Below are 27,587 nucleotides of genomic sequence, written 5' to 3' on the forward strand. Positions count from 1 at the left end.
TTTCTGTGTGTGCGGCTTTCCTCCGCGGGTGCGCAGGTGGGCAGCAGCGGCCAGGCCAGCCCCTGGCCCCGCAGGTGCACACCCCGTCCTGCAGGGGGCGCTGCCGTGGGGGGCGCGCGGCCCGGCCGCCTCCGCCTGTCAACGGGGAGCAGCTGCTGCCCCGGGGCGCGGGCCGGCGCCGCGCCCTCCCCATTGGCTGCCGATGACATCACCGCCCCGGCGCCCGGCGGGCCGACCCCGCCTTCGGCCCCGCCCCGCCGCCGGCCGCCGCGCGGTCATTGGCCAACGGGGCCGCCCGTCACCGCCTGCCCCGCCCCCGGCGAGCCGTACATTTACGCGGTAGCAAAAGAGAAAGTAACGAGGATGGTGCGGACGGCGCGCGGAGCGCGGGGCTGGTGGCGCGCGGGGCAGCGGGCGCGAGGCGCGACGGCGGCCGCCACCAGCAGCAGCACCAACAGGGGCAGCAACACCAACACCAACAGCGGCAGCAACAGCACGCACCGCGGGGCACCGGGCCGGAGCGCACCGCGCCGGTGAGTGCGGGGAAGTGGGACGCGGCGGCTGCGGGAGCCCGGGCACGGCTGCCGCGGCGGGGAGCACCGGCCCGGCCCGCTGCGCGGGGGGCGGCCGTCCCGGGTCCCCGCGCTCCGGGGCGCAGCTGGAGGTTCCGCTTCTCCTGCGCTTCGCTCCGTGTCCCCGCCGCAGCCCGGGGCAGCCGGCCGCGCTCCCCCGTTATTCAATGGATTTTAGGCGCGTTGGGCGAAGGCGCACGGGGCTCGTTTGTCCTTTTCCCGAGCAGCGGGGAGGGGTGGGGGGGTGGCGCTTGGGAGGGCGAGGACAGCTGGGACGCCCCCCCCGTCCCCCCTCGCCGGCCGGGACCTCCGCCTGCACCGGTGCGCTGCACTCCGCCGCTGCCCGCGGGTTTGCTCCGTGCAGCAGCGGCTGCCGGGTGCTGGCAGCGCCTCCCGGGCGGGGGTCTGCGCTCCTCGGGCTGGGGCATCCCCGCACCCCTTCCCGACGGGCCCGGTGCGGGGCTGGGTGGGGAGGCGAGCCGGTGGCACGGGCAGCCGCCCGCCCCGGGGCAGCCGCTGGAGTTGGTGAAGTCGCTGCTGGGATGCGCTCCCCGGCGAGAGCCGAGCCGCCCCCCGAGAGGCGGGGGAGGGGGCGGCGTGGCCGGGCTGCCTCCGGCCGCTTCGCTCTCGGTGGCTCCTTCCCCCGCTAGTGGAGCGGGGGGTCGCGGATCCCGTGCGCTGCCCCTTCGCCAGCGGCAGGGCCAGGGCTGGGCGGGCACTGACCTTGGCTGGGGCGAGGGGCCCCCCCTTTCTAGAAGCTGTGAAGTGTGCTGGGCAGGGGGGAGCCGCTGCCTCCGGGACTGCGGGGGGACAGCAGCCTTCCCGGGGCTGGGGCTGGAGTCACCTCCCTAACCGGGTGATGGAAGTGCAGGGTGCGTGCTTGCTTTTCGTGAAGTTCTCCAGAACCTCATTTTCCTGTTTTCTCCCAGGTTTTTTGTTTTGTTTTTTTTTTAATTTAGCTTTTTGTGTTCAAGTTTGTAACCTCTCAGAGAATTTACTCACAAGCTAATTTTGTTCCAGCTTGCTGGAAAAGTTGCACATCACCACTGACACATTCAGCTCTTGTACATTCCTCCCAGTAGTAGAGTCAGCCCGGTAGTTGCTTCCCTTGCAGTAAGTGATGGGAACAAGAGAACGTGCCTCTCTGTCATTATCAGTTGCATGCCTTGCAGCCTGGGGTTTCAGAATAGCTCAGCACCATCTGCATGTAGACAAATGCCTCCTCCTGGGTGTAGCTGCACAGTCCAGGCTAGTCGTGTGTATTCTGCGTGCCATGTGCACACGTGCAGATAGCTGAAGTATTTGCTGTGGGATTGGAAAAGGTTTTTTGGCAGCTACTGTCAGAAGGGGTTGTTGGGTTGTTACCCGTGGGTACTGGATGTTGGCAAAGTAAGTTGCTCTTTCTACGAGCTTATGTGATTTCATGATCTGTTCTCATCATCTTTTTCTTCTTCCCGTTCCCCCCCTTTTTGTTTTTTTGTTTGTTTGTTGTTGTTTTTTTGCAGGGTGATCTTGAGTTCTTCTTAACTTGCTAGTGCTCAGCCTCCTCATGCCTCCATCTCCTTTAGACGACAGGGTAGTAGTGGCACTTTCAAGGCCAGTGAGACCTCAGGATCTCAACCTTTGTTTAGACTCTAGCTATCTTGAATCTGCCTCTTCTGCCGGTGAGAGCCACTCCAGTCTGCTCGGCACAGCTGTCGTGTCCCTAAAGACTGCTAATCTCACGTATATGCCCTCATCTAACGGCTCTGCACGCTCCCTGAGTTGTGGATGCAGCAGTGCCAGTTGCTGCACTGTGGCAACGTACGACAAAGACACTCAGGCCCAAACTCAAGCGAGCACCAGCGGCGCCGGAGCCTCCACCACCTGCCCTGCCAACCAAATGGTCAACAGCAATGAGAACGCTGGCAGCTTGAGCCCACTGGGTGGGGTGGGGAGCCCAGTCTCGGGCACCACCAAGCAACTCACTAGCATCAAAATCATTTACCCCAATGATCTGGCGAAGAAGATGACCAAATGCAGCAAGAGCCACCAACAGAACCAAGGGCCTGTCATCATTGACTGCAGGCCGTTCATGGAGTATAATAAGAGCCACATTCAAGGGGCTGTCCACATTAACTGTTCTGACAAGATCAGCCGGAGAAGGCTCCAGCAGGGCAAGATCACAGTCTTGGACTTGATCTCCTGTCGGGAAGGCAAGGACTCCTTCAAGAGGATCTTTTCCAAAGAAATCATAGTTTATGATGAGAATACCAATGAGCCAAGCAGAGTAATGCCTTCCCAGCCACTCCACATAGTGCTGGAGTCACTCAAGCGAGAGGGCAAGGAACCCCTAGTCCTAAAAGGTAATTCTCCTCTCTGCCCACGCCTAGTCTCATGGTTTGCTTTGCCGCGCGAGTACTCTGGTGTCAGCCTTGCTGATGGTTGAACTGTGAAAGTGTCTGCTTATCTCTGGGAAGGCCTGTGTGCTTCGAGTGACCGGTGGCAAAGCACATGCCTTCCATGGACAAGTCATGGAGCTGGTAGCAGGGAGATGCTTGCTTTTCTCTGACTGTTGTCCTTGAGTAGCAGAGGGGGTGGGAACTGGAAGGAGGAGAAAACGTGCTTCCTGGTGTCTGTCTGTGCAGACAAAGAATTTCCCCCAGTGCTTGCTCTGTGTATTTATAACCCAAGGGGCAGAGGTCCAGGAGGGTGTACTTCTCTCTTAGCTTGTTAGACTGACCTTTACTTAGCAGCCTTATTTTAGTCTGTATAGAACTGAACTCATGGGTGCTGGAGATGAGCAGTGGGTGAGTAGAAGGGAGGAAGAAAGACGAGGGAGGCCGCTTGGCCTGAGGCGTTGCATCATGGACCAGTGAGCAGACCCTGAGGAGCGATCAAGCCTTGTTATGGTGGTATGGGGTCAGAATAATGGACAGAGGGAGCTACTTTGTCTAAAAAGTGATCTGAAATTTGTTGTGTTTACATGTATGCATGCTTGTATATATATATGGTTTTCTGGTAAAGGCTCCTGGTTTAATGTGGTGTTTGGCCTATCCCTTAATGCTTAGGGGTAGACGAGCCCCACCAATTAAGGCAGCATCCAAGGACACTTCCCTTTCTTCACTTTATTCTGCACCTCCTATTTATAACAATGCTGCCCTCTAGATTGAGTCTCCTTTCCCCTGGGTGTTCACGCCAGTCAGAGGCATGGCTGGCAGAGACTGGCTGTGGCCCTGGGGAGCTGTGGAAGGATTTGTTGCTTAGCTTATACTTACTGTATGTCTGTAATTCACTTAATTTTTCTGTACAGCTTACTACTTCCAGCCTGCACAATGTGGACTGGGCAGCTAGTTTATCCCCTTCTGTTAGTTTCATAGCTTTAGAGGAGTTAAGGGTCCTGTGAGATACTCCTCTGTGGGTATATCATGTGGAAGCTTAAAATTGCACTGAACTTTCTCCTTGCTCCCAGCAAGTGTATGGTCATTTTGGGCTTGCTTTGATACTTGCTGCAGGTTTCCAGTATGCTTTTATTGAGTCTCTCTGGTCATGATGGTGCTCTTCATCTGTAAAAGAGGGAGAGGAGGTGCTTGGCAGAGTGAGGTTACTACTTAAGTCCTGCTTTTCTGGTGGTAATCATACTGTTGTACAGCCTTTGCAATGAGATACATGGTTGTAGTCTGCAAATCTTCGTATCCTTGGGAAAGTGGGATGCTGAAGGCGGTTTTCCACTGTGTTACTCTGAAAACATTGAAGCTCCTCTGGGCCTCAAACTGGCAGTTTTTCAGTACCTGTAGCAGGATCCTGGCTGGGACAGAGCTGCAGAGCCATAGTTGGGCAGCAGTGAGCTGTCGGGCCCCGTGGGCAGTACCTGTTCTCATCTTCCAATGCTGGTAGCTGCCCCTGGGCACGGTGCTGGGTTTAACAGAGTGCTTGTGGGATTGCTTGGGCTGTTTTTTGGTTTCAACTACTGACAAATATCAGCATCTGCCTGGAAGACCTGCTTAGCAGAAATCCCCTCCCCAGACTGTTCTTCCAACATACCTGGAAGCATGCTAGAAGACATCCTTTGCTTTTGGGGCTTTTGGGAAATGTGTAGCAAAGAGCATCCCCCGTCATCTTAACTCTCCTCCCCCCTCTTTGAAGTGGGGCTCAAACTGGGGCCGATTGGAGTCAAGCATAGGATAAAGCAGCATTTAGGAAGGCTGTGGTTAAGTTTCCCGGCCGGAGGAGTGGTGCTGGAAGGGCTCGTTATTTAGTTCCACTTGTCAGATAGTGGTTTTTCCATCATGCTTCAGCAGCCCTGGAGCTGGCGTGTGTGCATCCCTGGGTTCAGGCACTGAAATGAAATGGGGGTTAGCTGGGGAGCCCTCTTTGCCTCCATCTATTTCCAGTAATTTCTTTTGCTCGCTGCAATCCGGTCCTAATTTATTGCCAGCCCATCTGATCCCCGGTGTTGTGTTTGCAAACACTGGTTGCTAGCCTGGCTGTCCAAGTTCATGTCCCCCTGATCCGGTGCCACCTTCTCCATGTTTGGTGCCGCCTGTCAGCCGGCGGCCCCGTTGCCATTTTCGTGGCGTGGTGTCGCGTTGTGGGGCGAATCCGATCGGCAGCGCTGAGGGTTGAGTTACAGCTCTGGCTTACAGTGTGCTGGGGTAGCAACGTGGCCCTGCCTGCATTTTGGTTTTAGGTGCCCGAGTCTTTTTAAGCAGCAGAGAAACTCTGCTGTTTCCAAAGGCCAGGCCGTGCTCTGTTGGATAAATGTATGTATGGGGCACCTTTTTAGGCTCAAGTTAAAAAGAGGTGGTCTGATTTATTTTTAATGTAGCAGACCAATATATAAACTAGCACTGTGGCGAGGGTGTTGGGGTCTTATGTATGCCGTGGTATGGGGGGATTTGAAGACCGCTGTTCCTATCCAAGCCTCTCTTTGCTGCTTCCTTTAACACAGCCTTCCTTTTTGTCATAAATAGAACATTTGCATAATTTTGATTTAAGCTCTTTAGAAGCAAAGATTTGCTTATTTCTTTGTTCGCAAGGCGCAACAGCAATTGAGACAGGCATAAACCCTGTATTTAAAAAAAATAAAATAAAAATCATGTACTTCACAGTGCTGCTACATGGGCTCTAGGCAGCCGAAGCTGTCAGGGCTGAAGCTGCTGCTTGGTCTGTTTTGTATACAAAATAGGAAGAAGTCACGTTTTCCCCTGCACCCACACACCTTTGTACTAGACCATGGTATTGCATGCTTACTGAAACCTAAAGGCCTTTCTTTTTGTGTGTGTTTGGTTTTTTTTTTCCTTTTGCTTAGCAATGGGAAGGAGAGGAGGAAAACCCAGTGTCAGTTCTGCTTGAGGCCAATGGCAAAGCTTTTGCTGAATTTGGGGAGGAAGAGCGTGGTTGGTGTGGCCCCATGCTGGCTCAGTAGCTGCAGTCTTCCTTGGCAGGGTTGTGCCCCTTTCTACCCTGCAAACCCAACGGTGAGGCATCTCTGCCTTCCCTGAGCACCTCCGCTCATAGCAAAAGTGACCTGGAGCCTTGGGGGGTTTGTGTGCTTGAGTTTGCTACTGGGACCTAAAATTAGGAAGTGGGAAATTCATTTGCATTCAGATGGAAAGTATTATTTTACACAGAATGAAATGTTTTAAGTTTGCAGTTGAGCGTCTCTTCTTCCAAGTTAAATTAAATCTATACATGAAAAATTGAAATATTTGTGCCAACACATTTCAACAGCTTTTAGCGTAAGAGGAGCTGCCTCTGTCTCCCTGGCTGGTGCCTGGTGGAATTGTCTTCATCCTGCCCTTCCTTCTCTGCCTTTGAGCCTCAATAGCAGGAGTTTTGTGAACCTGCTGAAGTCTTGTGTTCCGTTTTTTTTTAAAAGGCTTCTGTGTTTGACTGCAGGTAAACACCAAACTCGAAAGCAGAGGTGAAAAATTTGGCAAATAATCAGGGTTTTTTTTTTCCCCCATGTGCTATGAACTGGTGGCTGGACTGCAGCAAGGAGGATGGGGAGGAACCGGCTGGTGGTGATAACAGCTGGTTGCTTCTCTGTTCTTGTTCCTGGTCTGAGGAGCTTATTTATGCTCTGGCTTTCAGTCGTCTTGTTGCTCATCTAACAGGGAAATAAATGAAGTGACTTGCTGTCATTGTAGTGGGGAGTGTAAGACCTGCCAGCAAACCACTTCGTGCTTTCTGCCACAGTCTAAGAATAGCTTCGGTTCTCTTGCCACGCTGAAGTCACTGATCAGCAAAGTTGAAACAACTACAGAGGATAGAGACACCTATAAAGGGAATAAGTACCTGTTTTATGCTGTCCCATGTTCATGTAAAGCACTATGATCAGCTGCCTTTGGAATACTTGACCTGGTCATAATCTGTTGCAAATACATTATTTATTATTATTAATAGCATAATTTAACAGTGTTGGTGTTACTTTAAACCCTAATTGGATTACACTGCACAAGTGTGAGAGTAAAACTTGACGTGATCTTCAACAACTCCAGCTGACCGACAAAACACGTGCCTGGCACTCACTTCCACCAGAGATCTGCACTGAATAATTATTAAGTCATGGTTGTAATAGGGAAATGTGTATTTTTAAGTGTGAAGTACTGTGTGTGAAGTGTCCAGTGTGTTTAAAACTGAAAGCATGTTCCTGCTGCGCTGCTGAGGAAATCTGACCCTATCAGTCACGCGGGGGGGGGAAGCTTCGGCTGGCTCTGGTGGGGCTGAGATTTCACCTTCAGTTTTCAGACTGATTGCTGGAGCTTAAAAGCATCTCCTCCTCCACTGGAATGAATAATCTTACTGGCCACAACACCTGAAAACTGGTTGTGTGTGTCTATACCTTTTGCATATAGATAATAGGGGCAATAGTGTGGTTGGAGGCCAGTCTTTTCTGGACTTTGAGGAGATGCAGCTGCAGGAGTGTGCCTCTAAACTTTGATTGTCCAGCAGTGATGGAAAGTGTAGCACCCCCTCCCAGACGATGGCATCTGAGAGTTCCAAGTGTTGGCTCGCACAGTGCCTGTCACATTTTAACTGGCCTTGAAGGGGAAGAGGGCAGTGACACTGCCTTGGAAAGAGGGGAACAAGAAGGGTTGTTTTTTTTTTTTCCTGTTCGTGGGGTTTTTTTAAGCTCTCCAGCTTTGCTTCTTGACTCTTGGTTTGGCTTCCAAGGGTATGCAAACTGTTACATTAGGCAAATGCCTCTGCTTGTAAAGAAGAATGTGGCTCCAGTTCTCTTTAAACTGGGGGCGACATCCCTTGCAGCGTTGCTGGTAGGCAGGAGGCACTGGGTTATAATTAGCTGAGTGCCTCGTGTGCTGCCCTTACCCTGCTGGAGGTGAGACATGACTAGTAGAACCTTTATAGAGTTCCTTGCTGGTGTCTTCTGGCTTCTCATCCTTAAGGTGAGCACAGCCTTTTTGAGAGGTGGAAGAGTAGCTCTCTTTGAGGTTTCAGTGGTCTTAACTGATAAAGGTGGACCTTCTGGGGTTTTGGGTTTGTGTGTGTTTTTTGGTTGTTTTTCTTCTTCAAAGCTATACGTGGGTTGTTTGCCTTCCAAAGCAGCAGCCAATGTTTTTCCTAGGCTTAGGAGCACAAAAGTTTTCAGTGAGATCACCTTGTCTTTACAAAACATCTGAAGTGGGGGATCAGCCGCTTGTCTTGAGGCTATGATTCTTTCTTTACTTGGTAAAAAGCCATATTATAATTAATTCTTTTTATTTATGAAAGCAACTCTGAAGTGAAGAAATGCCATAAATAGGAGCAGCAGGCACACAGTCTTAACATTTGTCTGTTTTGCATGTTTACTGGCCAACCAGGAGGGAAGTGTTATTTTTCAAATATTCAGCATGGGCTTGCAGGGCTATAGAATTCATGCAGTTTAAAGAAATAACTTATGGTAATCTGTGAAGATGACCTAATGCGTTATCCTTTTGCACAAAAGATAAGAATATGTGTGGTGCTTTGGCTTTGTCTGGGAAGTCTGTGGTGGGCTTGGGAGAGTCCTGGCTACAGGAATTGCAAGGCTGACCTGAATTACCACAAGCTGTTTTCTACCCGGAGCTCTGTTTCTAGGCAGTCACCTGAATCTGTCTTCAGCAGTTTTTAAACACCTCTGCTGTAAAAGTTAAACTTTTTTGAGGTTCTTGGTACCATGAAGGTGTTTGGTAAACTGGGGCTTGAAGAAGAGCAGTTGATGTCATGGATGTCGCCTTTCCCCACCTTACCTGAAAGTCAGAGCTGGAAGAGTCCCATTGAGAGGAGGCTGGATAAGGTGCTGTCCTGGGCGCTGCGCTTGCTGTGGCTGGCTGGCCTCTCCTCTGGCCTTGGTCCCGTGGATGCTGACGGCTGTGGTGGTGAAGCTCACATGTGCACCAGTGCCTTCGGGTTTGGCCAGCAGTCCTGGCTGTGCCCCTCAGCGGGGGGGGGGGGGGGGTGGGGGTGGTCAGCGGGGTTATTTCTGCAGCTGGGAAGTCCTGGGGTGCTTGTGGTCTCTGTGCAGGGTGGCTGATCAATGCCCCACGCTTTAGTGAAGCTGTGGGGGCTTGTTGCGGTTTGGTTTTTTTAATGCTCTGTGAGGTTTTTAGTACAGGAAACTCTTTGCTTCAGTTACTGTCTCTGATTAAGGCAGCCTCATGTCCCGAAACAACCGGAGGTTGGATGTGGTGTGTCCTCACCATCTCTGAAAGGTGCTGGTTCCCCAGGAGCACGTGTCCCTCCAGAAGGTGGTCTCTGACCTGCTTCTGGAACTGTTAAGCAGCATTTTGGGGCTTGAAGGAGGCGAGGGGAGATGGGAGAAGTAAGCCTCTCTCCCGTGGGCTGCAGGAGGGGAGTAACCTGGCCAGAGGTATCTGTACCGTGCCTAGGTAGCAGGGCAGTCTCGGGGCCTGGGAGCTCTGGCTAAGGCTGTGCAATAGTTATTCTCTTGCTCTGTGACTAAGCACACACAGCAGACTCGCTGCGAGGCCTTGGATAAGTCATTTTAATCTGCCTGGGTTTTCTTTTTCTATCCTTTGCGCGGTTTCTAACACTAGGCTCCTCTCGCTGCCGTCAGTGCCAAGCATGGCCGACCCAGGTTCATCCACCGTCACGGCGGTGCCCTGGGACAACGCAGCTGCCTGCTGCAGAAAGTGGGAGACAGACTTGGCAGCACCCCCTTCCCCTCTTCCCTTAACAGCGCGTTTTAGCTGAAGTGATAAACTGTAGGCTCTGATTTGCCTCTAGGTGGTTTTTGTTCTTTTAGAAATTCAAGGTTTGTTTTCATGTCTTTCTCCGCTTGGCTGAGCAGGTTACCTCCTTTGGAAAGGAAAGGTCCATTCCCAGTGAAGAGACCAAGGTCCAGGGGGGGTGCAAGCTTCTGATCTCCTGGCACTTTATTATTTTTTTTTAGTGGTGCCCCTAAGAACATGTCTCTGCACACACACCCCTGGGACACCTGAACCAGCAAGTCTGCGCGGAGCAACTGGGACCCTGTAGGTCTGGGTGCCACCAAGTCCCTCTTGTCCTGAAGGAATGAGCCTCCAATTCCCGCTGCCTGGGGCAACGCTAGCCTTGTCTAGCTCCCTTGGCTGGGGTCCAGCCAGCCCATGTGTCCCCCGCCTGGGGCTGTCCCCACTGGAGGGCTCTGGGGTTAGTGCAGTCCGAGTGGCTGTAAATCTGTCATCACCTGCTGCGGGGGACACACAGCATGAATGCGGTCAGTGGGTGGGAGGGCTTGGGAGCCGCTGCTCCCACTACGGTTAGATGCTGCTTTGCACATATGCATCACTCTGTTTCCAAGATAATGGCTTTGAAGGAGGAAATTGGAAAAAATAAATTAAGAGAATAGTAATAATACAGTGATTTGAACACATTAGTTCCAACTCTTTTACTATGCTCTAGTTTTAAAAAGTCTACGGCACGCCTGGGTTAATTCCCACTAGATTTGCTGCAACAGAGAAGAACTGCTTCTAATTAAAGGTAATAAAAAAAAAAAAGAACAAATGTTATTCCTTGTCCACACATGAATTACCATATTTATTTTTTTACAATGGCTGAAAGAGATTTGGAAAATAGAAGATAACTTGCAGGCTTCTGTCATCAGCTGAATTGGTTGTCTCCAGTTTATTACGCCAAAGCATGATATTAAGCCTTACATAAGTGCTATGCCAGTAGTGTTTTACATATAGTGTTACATATGCCAATAGTCTTTTAAAGCAAAAGATGTTGTTAGAGCAGTTGGCCTGTACCCTGTCAGTGGTAGGCTCTAATTCTTCTTGGTCTCTGCTAATATAATGGGAGTCTGTTCAGCTGATGGAAAGAGTAAACATTTTGCTGCTGCTTAGAACTTGCAGGCCTATTTTAGGTGCAAACCCACTTAATGTGATGGTTTATCTTAGGTTCATAGGTGTTTGTGTTAGTCCTGCAAGGCAGCATGACATCTCTGTTAATGGGATAACACAATACTTATGATTCCTGGGAAACGTTAGTGTTAACTCGCCTGTGGAGACAAGGAGACACAGGTTAGTTTTGACCTGGCTGAAGAGATTTCTTGTTTGATTGCTATTTAGCTCTGGATTCTGTAAATATGCCTCTCCCCCACCTTTTTTTTTTTCCCCTTCCCCTTGACTGTGGAGTATGTAGATGCAAACTGGGTCAATTTTCTCTCGCCTTTTGGGGTTTTTTAGGGACCAGCCTTGCCTCCCTGATCATGAGGAATGGGATTTAAGTGCTGCCAGGGCTGGCCCTGAAGTTCGTGTCAGAGTGGAGGCTGGCTTGCACCCTGATAGTTTCAGTAATTTGTTGCTTTTATTTTTGGACAGTGTGGGACTAGGATATGTTGAGACAGCACCCTTTATTTTCTCTGGGTTTTCTTCATGTGCTTTGAAATAACTTGCTGGAAAGCGTCAAATCAGAGCCAGATGTTGCTATTATTTCTAGCCAAAAACTCTAGAACTCTGAGTTTAGATCCAACAGGAACGGATGGCACTCCCAGATGCTGGCGTGGTGTATCAGCACCCTGTTTTCATTGCATATTAATGCAAATAGTGCTGCTGTTCGTGATGGGGAGGAACAGTAGCTTGGGCTGGAAAAGAGCGCCTGTGTTCATCCTCAGGAGAAAGAAAGCAGCCTGTTCTGTCGTTGGAAAGAAGCTGTCCTGAAGAGGTTGCCCTTAAAAGGGTAAAGTGAATAAATGGATGGCTGAACCATGAAAATGTCAGTGTTCTCTAAAACATGCAAATTAAACAGAAACGTCCACTCCTATGCATCCAGGATTACAGATGTCCGACACAGTGTCGGGACCCCTCTCCCTTTTCAGATACACTGAGTCAAAGCCCCTCTTCATTGTGCTCGTGTGCTATCACACCGGCCGCTGGCCATCTCCTGGGCAAATGGGCCACTTGCTTGAGGGATGCATGTGGTGATTGATGGGCAGGGGGAGAATTGGTGGTAGGTTAGAAACCAAAACAAAATAAACCTAGTGGTTTGGACAAATCTGGTCTTTTCTACCTCTGTCTGTGAAAACAAACTCCTAGCTTTTTGTCAATATAAAACCATTTGTGGTATCTTTACTGCATTAAAATAGTTTCTGTTCCCTCCCCCCTCGCTTCCCCTGCCTCCTTTGTACATAGCTTCAGCGTTTCTTGATGACCTTTTTGTTAATATGATTTCCAGTGGGAGCATTTCACAGTAGAAGTATGTATTCCTTCAGGGTTTATGCCGACATTTCCAGTGATTATTTAATTGGACTTTATGTTAGCCTGCATCCCCATGGGAATGCATACTTTTGCTATGAGAAGTTGTAATGTGTCTAATTTTGAGTTTCTGCTATAAATGCTTGCCCTCCAGGGAGGGTAAGTCCAATCTTTGTGGCTGCGGAATCGTCACCATAGTCTGTTTGGGACGTAGGGTTTCTTGTCTTGTTCCTATTTACATTCTTGTATAGCTTAATCCTTGTACCAGTCACTTTCCTGACTGCTCCCCAAGGATGATGCAGCGCTTTGAAGGATGCTGTCCTGTGAATGCTCCTTCCCTTGCCCCTCGGTCTCCCCCTTTCTTTGAAAGGGGCAGATGCGGTACTCGCTCAGCAAAGGGAGATTTCCAGTTACAAGCTGGAACCGGTGTCTTGAAATGAGAGATGTGGTACAGAGGTATTCACAGCAGCTTCTGGACAGGCTGCTGAGGAGTCCAGAAGTTAATGGCATCTCTTGGAAAAGCTGGTGAGTTGGGTAGGGAAGGGACATGTGGGATTTGTGTGGGTGTCCTGGGCCAAAAACTTAGGGTCCAAGGAAAAACAAAGTTGAAGGAAGAGAAAATTTAAAAAAAAATCTCAAACTGAAATACCCAGAAAGTTTCCCTAGTGTGGCAGGTTAAAAAACAAATAATAAGTTATTGATTGTTTCTAATCGGAACTAATTTGGATGACGTAGTGGTCCTCAGAAGAAGAAAAGCGAAGGCGTGAGAGTTGATGGTGACAAGCAGCAAGGCGTGTGTTAAGTGTGGCAGTGTGGCTGAGAGCAGGTGGTGGTGGGACAGGAGGAGCTGGGAGTGGAGCTGGGCAGAGCCGGCATCGCTGGCACAGCGCGGAAGGGGCTTTCCAAGACCTCTCCCTGCTTCCCTGGATGTGTCCCTCGGACAGAGCCGGCTGTGCTGTGCCTGGTGTCAAAGTACAAAATAAAAGCAGATGAGGCCGGGGACCGCAAAGGCCAGCGGGAGAGGATGTGCCGTGGCAAGGGGTGTGAGCTGTAGTGAGATGGAATTAGAAGGAATGTGTAAACGTGTGCACATGTGCCTCGGTGCTGAGACCTTTCCTCCTTATCCAGCATCACGCTCGTGACTTCTAAAGGGACCTCAAAGCAGTTGTCAAGGATGTGCTTGTAACTCTTCTAGGCCAGAATCTGTGTACAAACTGACCTCTCAGGGTAGTTCCCACATGGAAAAAACCTGACCTTGCAAGTTATCCGGAATGCAGGAGGTTGTTTTGGTTTTTTTTTAAGTGCTGTTGGCAGCTTGATTAGAGGGAGTGACTAGATTAGACTGAGTATCTAGGTGGAAGCTGTTCTTTTGTGAATTATGTTTACTTTTACTTTTTATGTTTGCTTAAAGCTTAATCTTTTGCAGCAAGGCTGATGCTCTGTGGACAACAGGGAAAGAAACCCTGTGATGGGTCTTCTGAACCTCCTGCAGACAGGTGAGAAATACACTCGCAGGACCGGGAAGTTAGACCTATTCTACTTGCTGGTAGCAATAGAAATAGAAAAACTTTCAGTTATGCCTTTGATTTTGGAAGCCAAGGCAGCATGGGTTGTTGAGGACAATATGGATACTTACATTGTAAAAAGGATGGAATTTTAATTTTTTTAAAATTTCTCCTCCCCTTTCTTTAACAGCTGGAATGGTAATGTGTAAAGCAGTCCTGGTGTCACTGTGGTCTCCTTGTACTGCAGGAGGATGGGCTGTGCTCTGTTGGGGGCTTGACCTCACATAAATCTCCTTCCAGTGTTATAGACACAACCAACCAACCCCCCCGCCCAATTTCCTTGAAATCAAAGGAGCAACTCCTACCATCACCTGGGTGAGTGTGGTCTGATCAGTCCCCACCCCTTTTGACAGAAGGGAGTTGCCCTTCTCATCTCAGCTTCCCACGGTATGGTCAAGTACAGTATTTTCAACCACGTTGAGCTTTCTGCAGTGGTAAGGGCAAGCCCTGAGCATTGCTCAGCAGCAGCAGCTGTGGTGAGAACGACATCTGTCTTGGAGAGTAGGAGCGCTCCTACAATGACCTGCTTGGATTAGCCCTCTTACTCTAGAAGAGGTGTGGGAAGGACAGTTCTTCACCACAGTGAGTGGAGCCCTGCTTGGACAAGGAGAGTGGCTGTCTTGTGTTCAGGAAATTTGAGCATCCCTTCTTTGAGTACATCAGGATAAACAGAGAATGGTCCCCAGTATTCACCACAAACCATCTTTGCTATGGTTAAAACGGTGCCAGCAAACAGCTGTGGGACAGTGTGGTGGCTAGCTCTTCCGCTGCAAGGTGGGCTTAGCTCTCGTGCTCTGGGGGTGCAGCCCCAGTGCCTCCACGCCCTCCCTGCTGGTGCCTTTGGTTCGCAGTAGACCTACCCCTTCTCAAGGCTAATGGAGTGCTGCAGAAGAAATATGGAGAGTTAGGTGCTTTTCTCCTGCTTTTACTCTTTCCATGTCATCTGGTGGTATTGGAGATAAGGTAGTGAGCCTTTGGTTTGGTTATGGCCCAGATATAAGATCCTTTGTGCACAGCCATAAACTTCTGCAGACGTGGCTGTGTTGGTTGGTGGTATGAAGAGGTGGCCTGGGCAGTTGTCCACATCCTGGGAGTGGATTTGGCTTATACTGGCTGAATTCTGCTTCAGACTGTACAGTTCTTTTTTTCCTTGGTGGAAGGAAGCAACCTGTAGTGGATTTGCTACTAAAAACGTACCTGTGTCGGAGGGGAGCGATGTCGCATGGGGTGTCCCTGCGCTGCTGGCTCACGTGGCGTGGGAAGGCACTTCTACCAGAGACGTGTGATCTGGGGAGAAGAGGTTGCCTCCAAGTGAGCTCCGCCAGCCTCAGCCCTCTGTAAACCTGTCATGTGAAGGTCAGCACAAGGAAAGCAAAACTACCTGCTGAAGCCTGAGCCAAAGGTGAGGAATATGTGACAGTAAGGAAAAAACAAAACCAGAAGCATAGTGCTCAAAGGTGAGTGCATCTCACTCAAGTATGGTGCTACAGTCCATAGTTTCCTGCCCGTGCTATGGGACCAGCCGGAATGCTGGCACTAAAGCGGGGGTGGCTTAGCACCAGTGTGCCACCCTGCAGCAGGACCTCTGGGCACTGACGGGGCCTGGAGCCTCCTGCCAAGCTGAGGAAAGGCGCAGCACCAGGTGTGGAAGTGGCTGGGTAGTACCTGGCCTCTGTTTTTACATGCTGGAGTCATGTTTGCTTAACCTTGAGGCATCCTGCACTTTGAATCAACTTGACACAAAGTCATCTGTTCATTAATAACACAGGAGCAGTTTAATTGTTGTCTTAGTGGAAAAATACATGAGACTGTCATCAGCTGTTGCTTCTGGCAGTGCTTTTCTGCAGTAATGTAAATAAATGAGGTCACAGGTTTAAAGGAACAGGCTGTACTTGCACAAATTCAAAGCGTCATCTTAAACAGATATGCACCAATTGTCTGAATATCTGTCTCAAACGCTGGCTGTAACACTGACCTTAAACACACTCAAACGCAGCTGCAGGGGCTCAGTGTGGTGTGTCGGTCCTGATGGGGCACATGCTGAGTGTGGGTGTTCTAAAACTTGGAGTTGTTCCTGAGGGAGTGAAGCCTTTGGTGGCCAGAACCCCAGTATTGTGGAATTCTCTGCTGCTCCCCCTGCAAAAGCCCAGCAGTTCGAGGGGAGGGGAAGTTACAGACCAAATGTATTTTCTGCTGATACTTCACAGCATCCTGGGATCTGTGTTCTTATTGCGTGTGTGTTGGTTTTATTTTATTTTTTTTTTTTTGAGATGGCTTTGTGGTATTGTAATCGAGGATGAGCAGATCCAGAAATCTGCCTGGACAGCTTTGAAAGCTGTATAAAAGGTCTATTTGTCTCCCAGGACCACGTGTTCTGTCTAAATGCGGATCCTGCATGGGCAGTCTGTCATGTATAAAAATGTTCCTGTTTGTAATTGTAGTGGGAACACCCAGTACCTGCCATGCTCAGAACAAAGTATGGCCACGCCAGTGAGGTAATGCAAGGTATGGCTTTATGGCGAGGGTATTTCATGGTAACTGCCTCTCTGTAAGCCCTCACTGGAGGGAACAAGGTCACTTCACTCCCTTTACTGTGGGGTAAGAGCCTGTTTCCAGATCGGAAACATATTGCAAATCAACCAAAACGTATTGTAAACCCACATCCTAGTTTGCATATAGTCACACAGCACAGAGCAGCAGCGATGGTTGAAAGAGGTGCCAAAGAAGACACAGAAAAGGAGGGCAGGTGTTGCTGTACTCCTTGTGCTTTAATTTTCAATCTTAAAAAAAAAAAAATAATAAAAAAAACCCCACACACCAAAAAACCAACCACAACAACAAAGCAGTTGTATGAAACGTGTGCCGGTAAGGTCTGGTTTTGTCCTTGCTTGCTTTGAAGATGGTCACTTCTAGTGCAAGGTCACGGTCTCTTGTATGGCAGGCACTGAGCAACCTGCTTTTACCTTTGTGCCTGCCTTGCCTTCTATTTGCCATCTTCTGGTGGCACATGACAGACACCATGATTGGCACGATTCTTATGAAAGCACCATGCTGCTTGTGGGTGGTGTTGGTTGTGTTTTTTTTTTTATTATTTGTTCAGAGGTGCTTTGGCTCCCATCCAGCTGCTCACCTGGCCTCATAGTGCTGGTGCAAGCCCTGGGCTCCTGGGGGGCTTCTGTGCTGGGCAATCTGGGTGCAGCTGCTGCCTGGGGCCTGCTTGGTGGGGGACTTTGAGCAGCATTGAGATATTTACGGTTAGATGGCTCCAAAGAACTTGAGCAAACAAATGTGAATAGCTGGAGCATGTTACAGTGCTGACTTGAAACTTCCTAAAAGTTTTGAGGTCTTGGACAATCCAAAGTCTGTTGTGTCTCAGTAATTGTTACGGCAGGGCAGGACGCTGGAAGATGTGATGCAGTAATAAGTGCAAAAATATCTGGCTCTTGCATCAATGGCAGGCAAGAGCCCTTGGTCTTTTACCCTGTTCCACTAGATAGCAGGCAAGGCCATCTGCCACAAAGCGTCCTGCTTTATTGATTCTTTTCCTTATGGAAGAAATACCTTGGGCTCCCCAGTGTGCTGGGCATCCTTCATGTCCATCTCCGTGTAGACTCGGGTAGGTTCAGCCCCTGTGAAAGCTTGCCTGGCCGCCGTTTCGGAGCACTGTGTGCACAAAAGCGCTTGGCATGTTCTCTGCATCCACGTGTGGGCAGCGTCAGACTGGCTGGGTGGTTCAGGCTTTTCTGCTGTACTTCGGTTATTAAAGCAATGTGTTAATGTTTAAAGCAAGAAGAGACAGGTTACAGGCATGACATTCTGGGGAAGTGAAGATCGAAGATTTGCTTATCAGGCTGCTGGTGTCTTGGTGTGTCACCAAAGGTGGCTGCACAGCTGAGTCTAGGCTCCGTGGCTGTTCAAACAGCACTGCTGTGCGTGCTGGTGGTCTTTCCTGGGGGCTATATTATATTGCCTCTCTGCTTAGGCTGCCTGTAAACAGCGAATGTATGTATGTATACAATGACTATGCTTTTTGCATATTGCAAATAGCAGCTGAAAAACTGCTTTTAAAATGCATCTTACTTTTGTGCTAGGGAGAGGCTTCGGCCAGGTTATGCTGCTCTTCCATACTCCCTGTTTCTGCCCTCTGTCACACTTCCTTCGTGCCCCAGGTTTGGGAAGGCTTGATCAGCTTCTGTTACACCATGAGCGGAGTCTGCATCCATGCCTTGAGCTTTCTTGTGGGCTGGTGTTGCTGTTAGTAGCAGTGATACATCTTGGTCCTTGTGGAATTTTGTGATCAACTCTTAGATGACCAGGCTTGTAGTAGCTATGTGTTGGCCCCTTCTCTGGGTATGGCCTCTTCTCTCCCACCTCCTCTCCCACTGCATGAAGGCTTTAAATCAGGGGTCCTCAAACTATGGCCTGTGGGCCAGATACGCGCCCTCCCCCCCCCGCCCCCCCCCCGGGTCCTCAGTCCAGCCCCTGGTATTTACAGACACACACACACCCTGCCGGGGGTTGGGGAGGGAAACCAAGCAGCCGCAGATGACCTCCTGCCACTTCATCTGCGTGCCGGCCCCCTGGTTAAAAAGTTTGAGGACCCCTGCTTTAAGTGCTGAAATAGCAGTTGCTTGACAAAGGGATACAGATGTAAATACAATGCACAGGGTGTTCAAGCACCTTCATGTGGAAAGTCTGTCCCTCTGATTCTTTCTGTTCGTAATGAATGGCTGGACCTTTTTTGGGAAGTAGTCTCAAAATTTCAGAAAAAACTGAGCGTTGTGCATGCATGAGCTCCATTTAAATTACACTAGTGCCTCATAAATCAGCTAGGAGCAAGGATTGTGTGTGGTGAGCATGCTGAGACTGGATTAAGGGAACAGCACTCATGAGGTGTCTGGATCCTGTTCTGGGACCTGCATGACTCGTATGGCAGTGCAGATCCAAGTGAAGCTCCTGCAGTTGGCTTTAGAGTTCAGTTTCCTTCTGTGACTGCATCGTGCTGCATTCTTTCTGGGTACCTGTCCAGTCCCCCCCTTGCTCACATGTCTCGGCCAGTTCAGGTTAGTAATCCTCTCCCCAGGAACGTGTTGTTTCGGGGATGTTTGCTCTGAGAGTTGCTTGGGGTATGGTACTTTAAACATTGCTTGAACTGACATTTTAACTCCCTCCTTATATGAGGGAGAACAAGGCGGGGGGGATGTGGGCTGACATTAGGAAAGGTGACATCTTCACTGGCAGACGTCAGGAGAAAAATTGTTGGTGGAGTTATTGTGTGTTTGGCTGCTCCGCTCGTTCAGCATCTTCCACGTGGCACACCTGGGGTTGCCTTCCCATCCTTTAGCGTGATGCTCCTGCTGGAGTGGTGGTGATTGCCCTGTACCTCTTGATGTCTCCTGGGTACAGTAATAACACTGAGCTCTGCACAGTGTTATGGTCTCTTGTCCTCTCCTCCCTGTTCTCATCTGCTGGACTAAAGCTCACGCTGAGGAGGAGTTGGTAGCAGGAGTAATAGTGTCTCTTGGCTAGCAGGGCAGGCAGAGGCCCCAAAAGGAGAACACAGGTGGTGAAAAATCTTGCTTCTAGACTCTCTAGCTGTATCTTACAAGGTGGCTGGTGATGCAGGATGGTGTCTGACACACCATCTATGTGTCCACACCTGAGTGACGAAGCAATGGGATCCTACCTCTGCCTATGGCCACTTACTCCCAGAAGGCTGCGGGAGAGATGGAAAATGAGTGTGAGATCTGGAGTCACTGAAGCCACTTATTTTTCAGGGCTTTTCCTGAAAATCCCAGCATGCTCTGGTTATTGTTTAAACAGCAATATTTAAGCTGAAAGGATTGCTTGCCTATGCAGAAGGACAGGAACGTGGATTAGGGCATTAGCCTTTAACCCAGACTCCAGGCTGGGGCTGTTGCTTTGGATGAGACTTCATATGTCTTTGGCTTGGGGACCATAGTCTTGTTTGCTTTTCTTGAGCAAACTGAGAAGACTTTTCGACCCCATCAAGGCCGGGTGGTGTGGTTGGCACTTGAGCTCAGATTTTTGTCCTTGCTCTTCCTTCTATCCTGGTCCTCTGTTGTAACAGCTTTGCGAGTACAGATCTTTAAGGCAGATCTGTTTGCGCTGTGTCCTGTGAACAGCAGGAGCAGCTGAAGACAAGCATGCTGTTGAGGCAGGGGGAATACTCTGTGTTTTGTGGGCAATTCAAGGATTCCTGGGAAAATGAGTTCCTAGCAGCATGTGAAGGACAAAAGCCTGGACAATAAAAAGCGCACTTGTATTAGAGGGGCTTGGGTGGCTGTACCTAGGCTGGGTGCCTCATGTGCATAGAGTACTGCGTGGGGCACAGAGGTGGTCCCTGGGTGGGTGCTGCACTGTGGGCACCCACGTGGACATCTGGGGTTGCAGCACTCCACGTAGCATTGAAACCCTTTGGTGTGCCTGATCCAGAGCCCGTGTGACAGCGTGTTTTGCTCTGTTTTAAAGTCTTTCTGTACTAGGTCACTGTGAAAGAGCATGGAAAAGACAAATAACCTTTCTCACTTTTTTTTTTTAAAATAACATTATCGGGATGATGACATTCAGCATTTATTTTGGCTAGTGTAGCTCTTTCTAGTAATTTCAGCGTAGTTCTCCCCCCTCCTGTTTTTGGTTTGGTTTTTTGGGGTTTGTTTTTTTTTTGGCTTGCATTTAACCAAGTGCAATTGAGTCTGAGCACTTGGCCTGTCTCAACGTGGTGCATGACTCCAAGTATCCTAGTACAACATCAACGTGTGCTTTTGCAGGCGAGGTGGGGGGGATATATCGTTGCATTTCTCCTCTTTCCGCCTTTTTCTTGTGGAGGAGCCACCTGTTAGCATTACATCAGTGGCTCCCAGGAACGCAGCCTCCTACCAAAGGCCTTACACAAAGTAGTTCTTCTTGTATTGTTTGTGCTCAAAGAGCTGATGTCATGCCAGCTGATGTCATTGTGTGCTTTGTGTAATCGCTATGGAAACCGGGCAGGTGGGGAGCCTGGGGCTGATGTAATTGCCGAATGAGGTGTAGAAAGAAGGTCTGCTTTTCTTGCTCCAGTTCTGTGGAGCCACCCTCCTGAAGGGAAAAAAAAAAAAAAAAGACAGCGCGGGGGGGGGGGGGGGGAATGCTGCTTGAAAAAGCCAACAAGATGTGCAATAGAGCCAGGGGACGCACGAGCCAAAAAAGTGACTTTTCCCTCCCTCCTCGGATCCATTTCCCAATCCATATTAATGTCCTAAAAATAACTCTTGGTAGATATTTTCAGGCAACTGGGGCAGAAAAAGGAGAGCTGTTTGCCACATGTTAAGCAAGCCCCTCAGTCGCTGTTAGGTTTTCCTTTGTTTGACTGCACAAATGCCTAGGTCCAGTTCCGTTCCCTGCAGCGATGCTGGTGGGAGCTGTACCCACCCCTCCCTGGGTGTGTTGGATGGGGGGGTTGCTCCTGGCAGGCAAATCTGCTGTGGACAGGTAAAGCTAAAGGACTGTTCCAACTGCTCTGCTTTGGTGTGCTGCTAGCCCGTTTGCTCGTAGTTTTCTTCCTGGAAAAATGCCTTTTGTCCCATCCCGTCCTTCCCCTCCCCCCGTTCTTGCCTTTTCTCAGGGGCTCATAGGTGAGGCAGCCCCAACACACTGGTGTCACACAGAGGCGTGTTTGTGAGCATGTTCCTTGGCAGTCGGCCTCGTGGAAGGGAGGACAATGTGTGCCGCTGATTCATGCCACCGTGCTGTTGATGGCCTTGCCCAGCATCAGTCACCATGACAGTGGTGGGGACATTAGAGCTAGCTCCAGTCCTGGTGGCCCCAGTGTGTTCTCTTGAGAAAGGTGGGTCCAAAGCATCGCCGACTTCTGGGTGTCTAACCAAAATACCTGCTTGGTCTCTTTTCCCAGGAGGACTCAGCGGTTTCAAGCAGAACCACGAAAACCTCTGCGATAACTCCCTCCAGCTGCAAGAATGCCCGGAGGGGGGAGGAGGGGGCGGTGCGTCTGCCGTGCCCCCCACGCTACCTCAGTCCATCCCCACCACACCAGACATCGAGAACGCTGAGCTCACCCCCATCCTGCCCTTCCTCTTCCTCGGAAATGAGCACGATGCTCAGGACTTGGAGAAAATGCAGAGGATGAACATAGGCTACGTAATCAACGTGACCACCCACCTGCCCCTGTACCATTACGAGAAAGGCATGTTCAACTACAAGCGGCTCCCGGCCACTGACAGCAACAAGCAGAATCTCAGGCAGTATTTTGAAGAGGCTTTTGAGTTCATTGGTAATTACCCTTGACTGGAAATACGCCTGTTTTCTGGTTGTCTGGGTCTTTTTTTTTAACTTTCTTACCTGTTACAAGAATCTAGAATGAATTTTACACTTCACTAACTACCCTGAAGGCTGCAAAAGGCCGTATTTACTTTGGTTTAGCTTGTCAGAAATGCTGAGCACCTCTTGTTTCTGCTCATTCTCATCTCTGGCATACCCAGTTAAGTAGCCCAGGGATACAGTTTTTATCCAGCGATAGTGATGCCTACCTCCAGGCTTCCAAATTCAGGAAACCCCAGAAAACTTGAGACATTTTTCATCCCCTCTTCTTGATTCCTTTGCATTCCTAGTTTCCACAGTGGCTTCCAGCTGATTTTTTTCATAGTAACTATTCTTAATGATGGCTGAGTCTTTCCTAACTTAATGTCAGAGAAAGCTAACAAACTTTCACACTTCACTTGTTCCACCCTTAGATTTGTAACTTCAGAGTGTGCGTGTGGATGGGTGGATTGCGATGAGAGCTTGTATTAATGAGCCTCTAAACCCTGTAGGCTGGGTGAGAGCGTGCACCGCAGGCATGCAGCTGGTTGGGGAGGTTGCAGAAGAAATGACCCAGCAACGTTACCCACGTTGCTCTGACCCTGGCTATGATCCACAACCCGAAGCCAAGTTCAGGGCTGTGTTCGGCTCTGGCTGGTCGTCTAGGCTAAGGCCAGATGGCCTCTTTAAGCGAGGCTGGTCAGTGAGGACATCAGCACGTGATACTGGAAGCTTTTGAGGATCTTCCCTTCCTTGGCCTTTTCTATATGTTTGTGGGCCCAGGTTTTGCAGTACAGTGAATGTCCCCTCGTGCTTCCCCTGTCCTGAGAGATTTTTTGAAATAACGCTGGGGGAACCACTGACGTAATTATATTTTCTTGTGCTGAGGCTGGGCTAATCTCTTCACCAACATCTTTTGATCGCTCCGAAGTCTCTTCAGGCTTGATGGTGGAGGGCTAGACAAAGGAAGCGTGCTTCTGTGCTGTGGCACAGCTCAGGGCCTTAGCTGACGCTGTGATGAAGGGGGTGCAGAGCCATCTTCCCCCAGACCATCACTGTTCATGGCCCTTGAGTCAGGGTGTGGGTACCCAGCTCCTGAAACTCAAGCCTGCTTGTGCTGGCTCTGTGGAGGTGCCCTCTGGCTCAGCAGGGATCGGGCCCCCCTTGTGCGACTGGGTCCCAGGGCACAACGTCCGAGCTTGGCATGTTCTTCTGAGCCCACCTGCTCCTGCCGGGGGGCAGGGTCTGGCTGCTCTGGAGCAGACGGCTGGTCGGCCCAGCCTGGCTGTGGCAGTTGGCAGGGGGTCCTTGTGCGCTGGTGCGTGCGGTCTGTGCCCATGCTGCTGCAGTGACGGGGAACGGGTAGGGCACTGCTTATGCTGTGGTTCAGATGGAGGGTACGTTAAGGTTTGAGTCTTACCTCTGGGAGCTTCTACCCAGAGCCCCTGAGCTTGTCCTCTACGCTGTAGAGCACCAAAGGATCTATAATTAAAACAAAATTTTCTGTAGTGTGCCTAACCCATCCTCTGGCTTTACCAGCAGTGCTGTCAGCTCCCCAAACCGCTGATTCTTTTGTGTGCGGGAAGGTGAGTGCCCCTTTCTGGGTGAAGGGAAGGGAACCTTGCTTTGATCCTTTGGGAAGAAAAGCTGCGTCAAGAAATCCAGTAAAACCTTAAACTTTACTGAGATGGGGAGGTGCAATAGGTTTAGCTTACGTAAAGAAACTGCAAAGCTCCGTCGAGGCCCTTTGGGGGTGGGAGGGAGATTTCTGCACCCAGCACCCCTGTGAGATGCAGGATCAGGGCTCCCAAAGGTGGTGTTTGGCTTCTGACCGTACCAAGGGCAGAGGAAGCAGTCTTGCTCTGAAAAGGTTTAGAAAGGGTTTCCAACCCCATTTTACTTTCCTTTGTAATAATTATGGCTTGAGGGTCTGTCTTTGTTTTTAATAAACAAACTCTCAATGGAGAAATACTTTTCTCCATAGCAAACCCAGCCAGCTGGGGAGGTAACAAGTCAAAGCTTTCCCTTCCTCAGGGTAAGCTTTAAATTGCATTTGAGAAGATTTGGAAATGTTTAAACAGCAGATCATTGGCCTATGTTTCTTTAAATATGTCTTGAAAAAAACACAACCGAACCCAGGGTTAGCTAAGACTAAAGCCATAGGAAGTGAAATCATCAAAAACTCTTTGGGAAAGTGTGTCAAAATGCGTTAGAGCGTTTCAGCTTTCTGAAATATTAACTGGCAAAAATGTCTAGAGGGAAGTTGGCTTCGTTTGTGCTTTCACAATACAGGTTGAACATGTGGGGTAGGATTGGTGGATTCATGCCAAAACTCGCAAACTAAATTTGTGCTCCTCCTGTGGATTGAAACAAAAGAAATAGGTTGAAGTGTCACATCTTGGAAGTTTAACCTCCTGTTATAAAAGCGTGCTGTGGGAGAAGAGGATGATATAGTAGTGACTCTTCTCTTTCTCGTGTCCTGTTAGTATGTGGCTGGAGGGGCTCTGTCCTCCCTAAATCCTGCCCAGGTGCATCTTGGTGGAGAGCGTGTGTGCGTGTCACCCAGCTCCTGCAGTTGCAGACACGCAGCAGAGTGCCCCATTGAAGCTCGTTTCAAGAGTAGCTTTGCAAAAGCCTCGAAGCATCGGGCTTTGAAACAGACGTATTGTTATGGATTGAATCTGAAAATACCTGTTTTTTGAAAAGGTGGTGCCCTGCTTTGAAAAACAGGGAGGTCGAGATGCCAAGGTAACACAGCGGTGTTGCGACAGAGGTGGAGATGGAGTCTGAGCTGCCTTGTCACGGGCCTTGACCTCTAAATAACTGCTGCCTGGCAGCACGCATGGGCAGCATGGCAGGGGGTCTCAGAGAAAGGTGAATGGGAGGGTTTTTGGTGTTACCGCCCTGCGTGTTTCACGTTCAGTTACTCTGAAACCCCGAAGGAAGTCAGGCTGGAGGGGAGGGGGAGAAAACGCTGCTGTGCTTGTAATCAGATACAGGGACTTCTCACATACAGTTTTACTCTTAATTGCACTGAGCTTTTTCTTATTTACAAACTGGCAAAACCCTTACTTTCTTCTGCCTTTCTCGTTTCCAGAAGAAGCTCATCAGTGTGGAAAAGGTCTCCTCATCCACTGCCAGGCTGGTGTCTCCCGATCTGCCACCATAGTTATTGCATACTTAATGAAGCACACGCGCATGACCATGACGGATGCCTATAAATTTGTAAAAGGCAAACGACCAATCATTTCCCCTAACCTTAACTTTATGGGGCAGTTACTGGAGTTTGAAGAAGATCTAAACAACGGTGTTACACCACGAATCCTCACACCAAAGTTGATCGGCGTAGAGACCGTCGTGTGACGGCGAAGCTGTGAGGAGGCGGTCAATGAAGGGGTTAACCTATTCTTCCTCTGATTTGGGGCAGTGATGGGTGGGTTGTGGGTTTTTCTTTTTAGCTTTCAAGGGGGGGGTTTTGTGGCAAACTTTTTGTGAGTAAAAACCTTTTTTGTAAGGAAAGGTTTTTAAAAGATCCAAGAACTTCGCCGTGTTTGGGATGCTGTTGTGATTTCTTCCCAGATGCCGGCAGAGCAGGGAGGCTTCGGAGCAAAAGGAGTAGTTTTTAAAATCAAAACAAGAAGAAATATTGGGCTTTTCTTTTTATTTTTCCCCCCTCTCCAGCTACTTGTAGAGTTTATGGCTAAGTAGTCTGTGCAGGTTCATAGACTGAAGAAACCTAAGTTGAAGACAAAACACAAACAGCCAACACAAAGCAGAAAAAAACCTCCCCTAAACCTATGGGCCTTCGTTTTGCAAAGGCTTTGCTAAAGATAACCTAGCAAAATGCTCACTGATGCAAAGGAAATCGGAGCAGCTAAAAAATTCTGCAAGGCACTTTTCACACTCCTGACTCAAACTAAAGAAGAAGGAAAAAAAAAGTTTATTTGGCGTGTTTCATGTTCCAGTTCTATTTTTCTATTTCAGGATGTAAGGTTTTAACAGTAAGGGACTTTGATCATTCTATGCCATATGCCTTCACTGGCTTCTTGTGCAATAATAATATGGGGTTTGTTTTGAGTGTTCAAACCAATTAGAGTTGGCTGCCCACTAATAAGAAGTTAATTTTTAAAGTCTAATAGTGTAACGGCAGCCGGCTTGGTTCAGAAAGGATAAATGAGAGCAATTATTTTGTTCCTTTATATGATTTTGATCCTGGTTACAGTGCCATAAACCTTGTTACATATGTATATCAGAATGTACAAAAATTGAGAACGAGCAAAGTTTATTTAAAAATATTTTTCGCACAAAATTATTGGTGTGCTTCAGTTGTCTGTAAAAAAAAAAATTGATTATAAAACAAAAATCTTTTGGAAAATGTGCGTCCTTTTATTTCTTTAACAATTTTCATTTTCTTTCTCTGGGATGGGTTTTTGTTCTGTTCTTCCTGTTTTGCTTTTTGTTGCAATGTACATCTCCCTCTGATAAAACTGATATCTCTTGTTTGGCATCTCCTCTTCAGTGTTTCGTTCCTGTCCTCTGCTGGTGGAATGTGTTTTCTTTATTTTTCTACTGTATTCTTGCATCCTTCAGTTTCTGTAACTGGATTATTTTTTTCCTGTCCTGGAAGTGCATCAGTTTTGGAACTGTTCAGCTGAATTGGCACTACTGGTGAGGGCTCTTTTGGACAGACCTGCTACTTCTACCGCTCAGTAGCCATTTGGAAAAATAAGAAATAAACATTCTCCACTGATTCCTTTTCATCTTCCTGCAATTAGCTTATCTTCTATGTTGCAAAATTGTCCAGTTTCTAGAAATATGTTGGTCTTGTGTGTGCTTTTCCCTAGCCTCCCTATAGCCCCCTCCTTTAGCAGTTTCACAGTTCCTGGGATTTTCCTCTCTCTTGTCCATCTCTCCTTCATCCCTCTCCTTTCCCAGCTGTGTCAGTGTTAAGTGTGGTGCGTATTCTAGGGCTGATGTCCCTTAGGCGGCTGACTCTTGCTTGCTTTGTTTGTATTTACTTTTTTTTTTTAATGATATAACCTGATCTCTTCTGGACTGTTACACTCTTAAGTTTATTTGTATGAGCCTAAAATGAGTTAGAAAACATTTCCCGTATGATTCTGTTGTGCAAACTGATATATCCCAGGATGTCTGATAGCAGTGAAGGATTTTCCTAGCTGAAAACCTAGATGGACTGAACCAAGTTTAAAACAGGACCTGTCAGAAAACTTCTGTATAATCACATTAGACGTGTATATTTTTGTGGACATTTTACTTAAAATGTTGTTACTATACAGATATTTCTTGAAACTTATCCCTTTATTAAATTATTTTTCTACCGGAATTGATTTTTTTAAATTTTTTTTTCTTTTCTATGATGAATATTGGTCCTTCTGCTGAGACGCCCTTGGCAGCAAGCACTGGCCGGGCCGCATAAACATCTTGGGCTGTGACCACTCCTGGGGCTATGGAGA

The 27,587-nt window shown here is 48.9% G+C and overlaps 1 protein-coding gene across 1 annotated transcript; it reads left to right on the forward strand.

The window, feature by feature from the left end:
• The first annotated feature begins 330 nt into the window (after positions 1–330).
• On the forward strand, positions 331–27,457 carry DUSP10 (dual specificity phosphatase 10). Its single transcript, XM_056357393.1, has 4 exons — positions 331–533; positions 2,078–2,917; positions 21,710–22,087; positions 25,211–27,457. The coding sequence occupies exons 2-4, from the start codon at positions 2,122–2,124 to the stop codon at positions 25,474–25,476; spliced, it is 1,440 nt and encodes a 479-aa protein (XP_056213368.1). The 5' UTR covers positions 331–533; positions 2,078–2,121; the 3' UTR covers positions 25,477–27,457.
• Positions 27,458–27,587: the final 130 nt, after the last annotated feature.

Source organism: Falco biarmicus, chromosome 12 (assembly GCF_023638135.1).
Source record: "Falco biarmicus isolate bFalBia1 chromosome 12, bFalBia1.pri, whole genome shotgun sequence".
Taxonomy (NCBI): domain Eukaryota; kingdom Metazoa; phylum Chordata; class Aves; order Falconiformes; family Falconidae; genus Falco; species Falco biarmicus.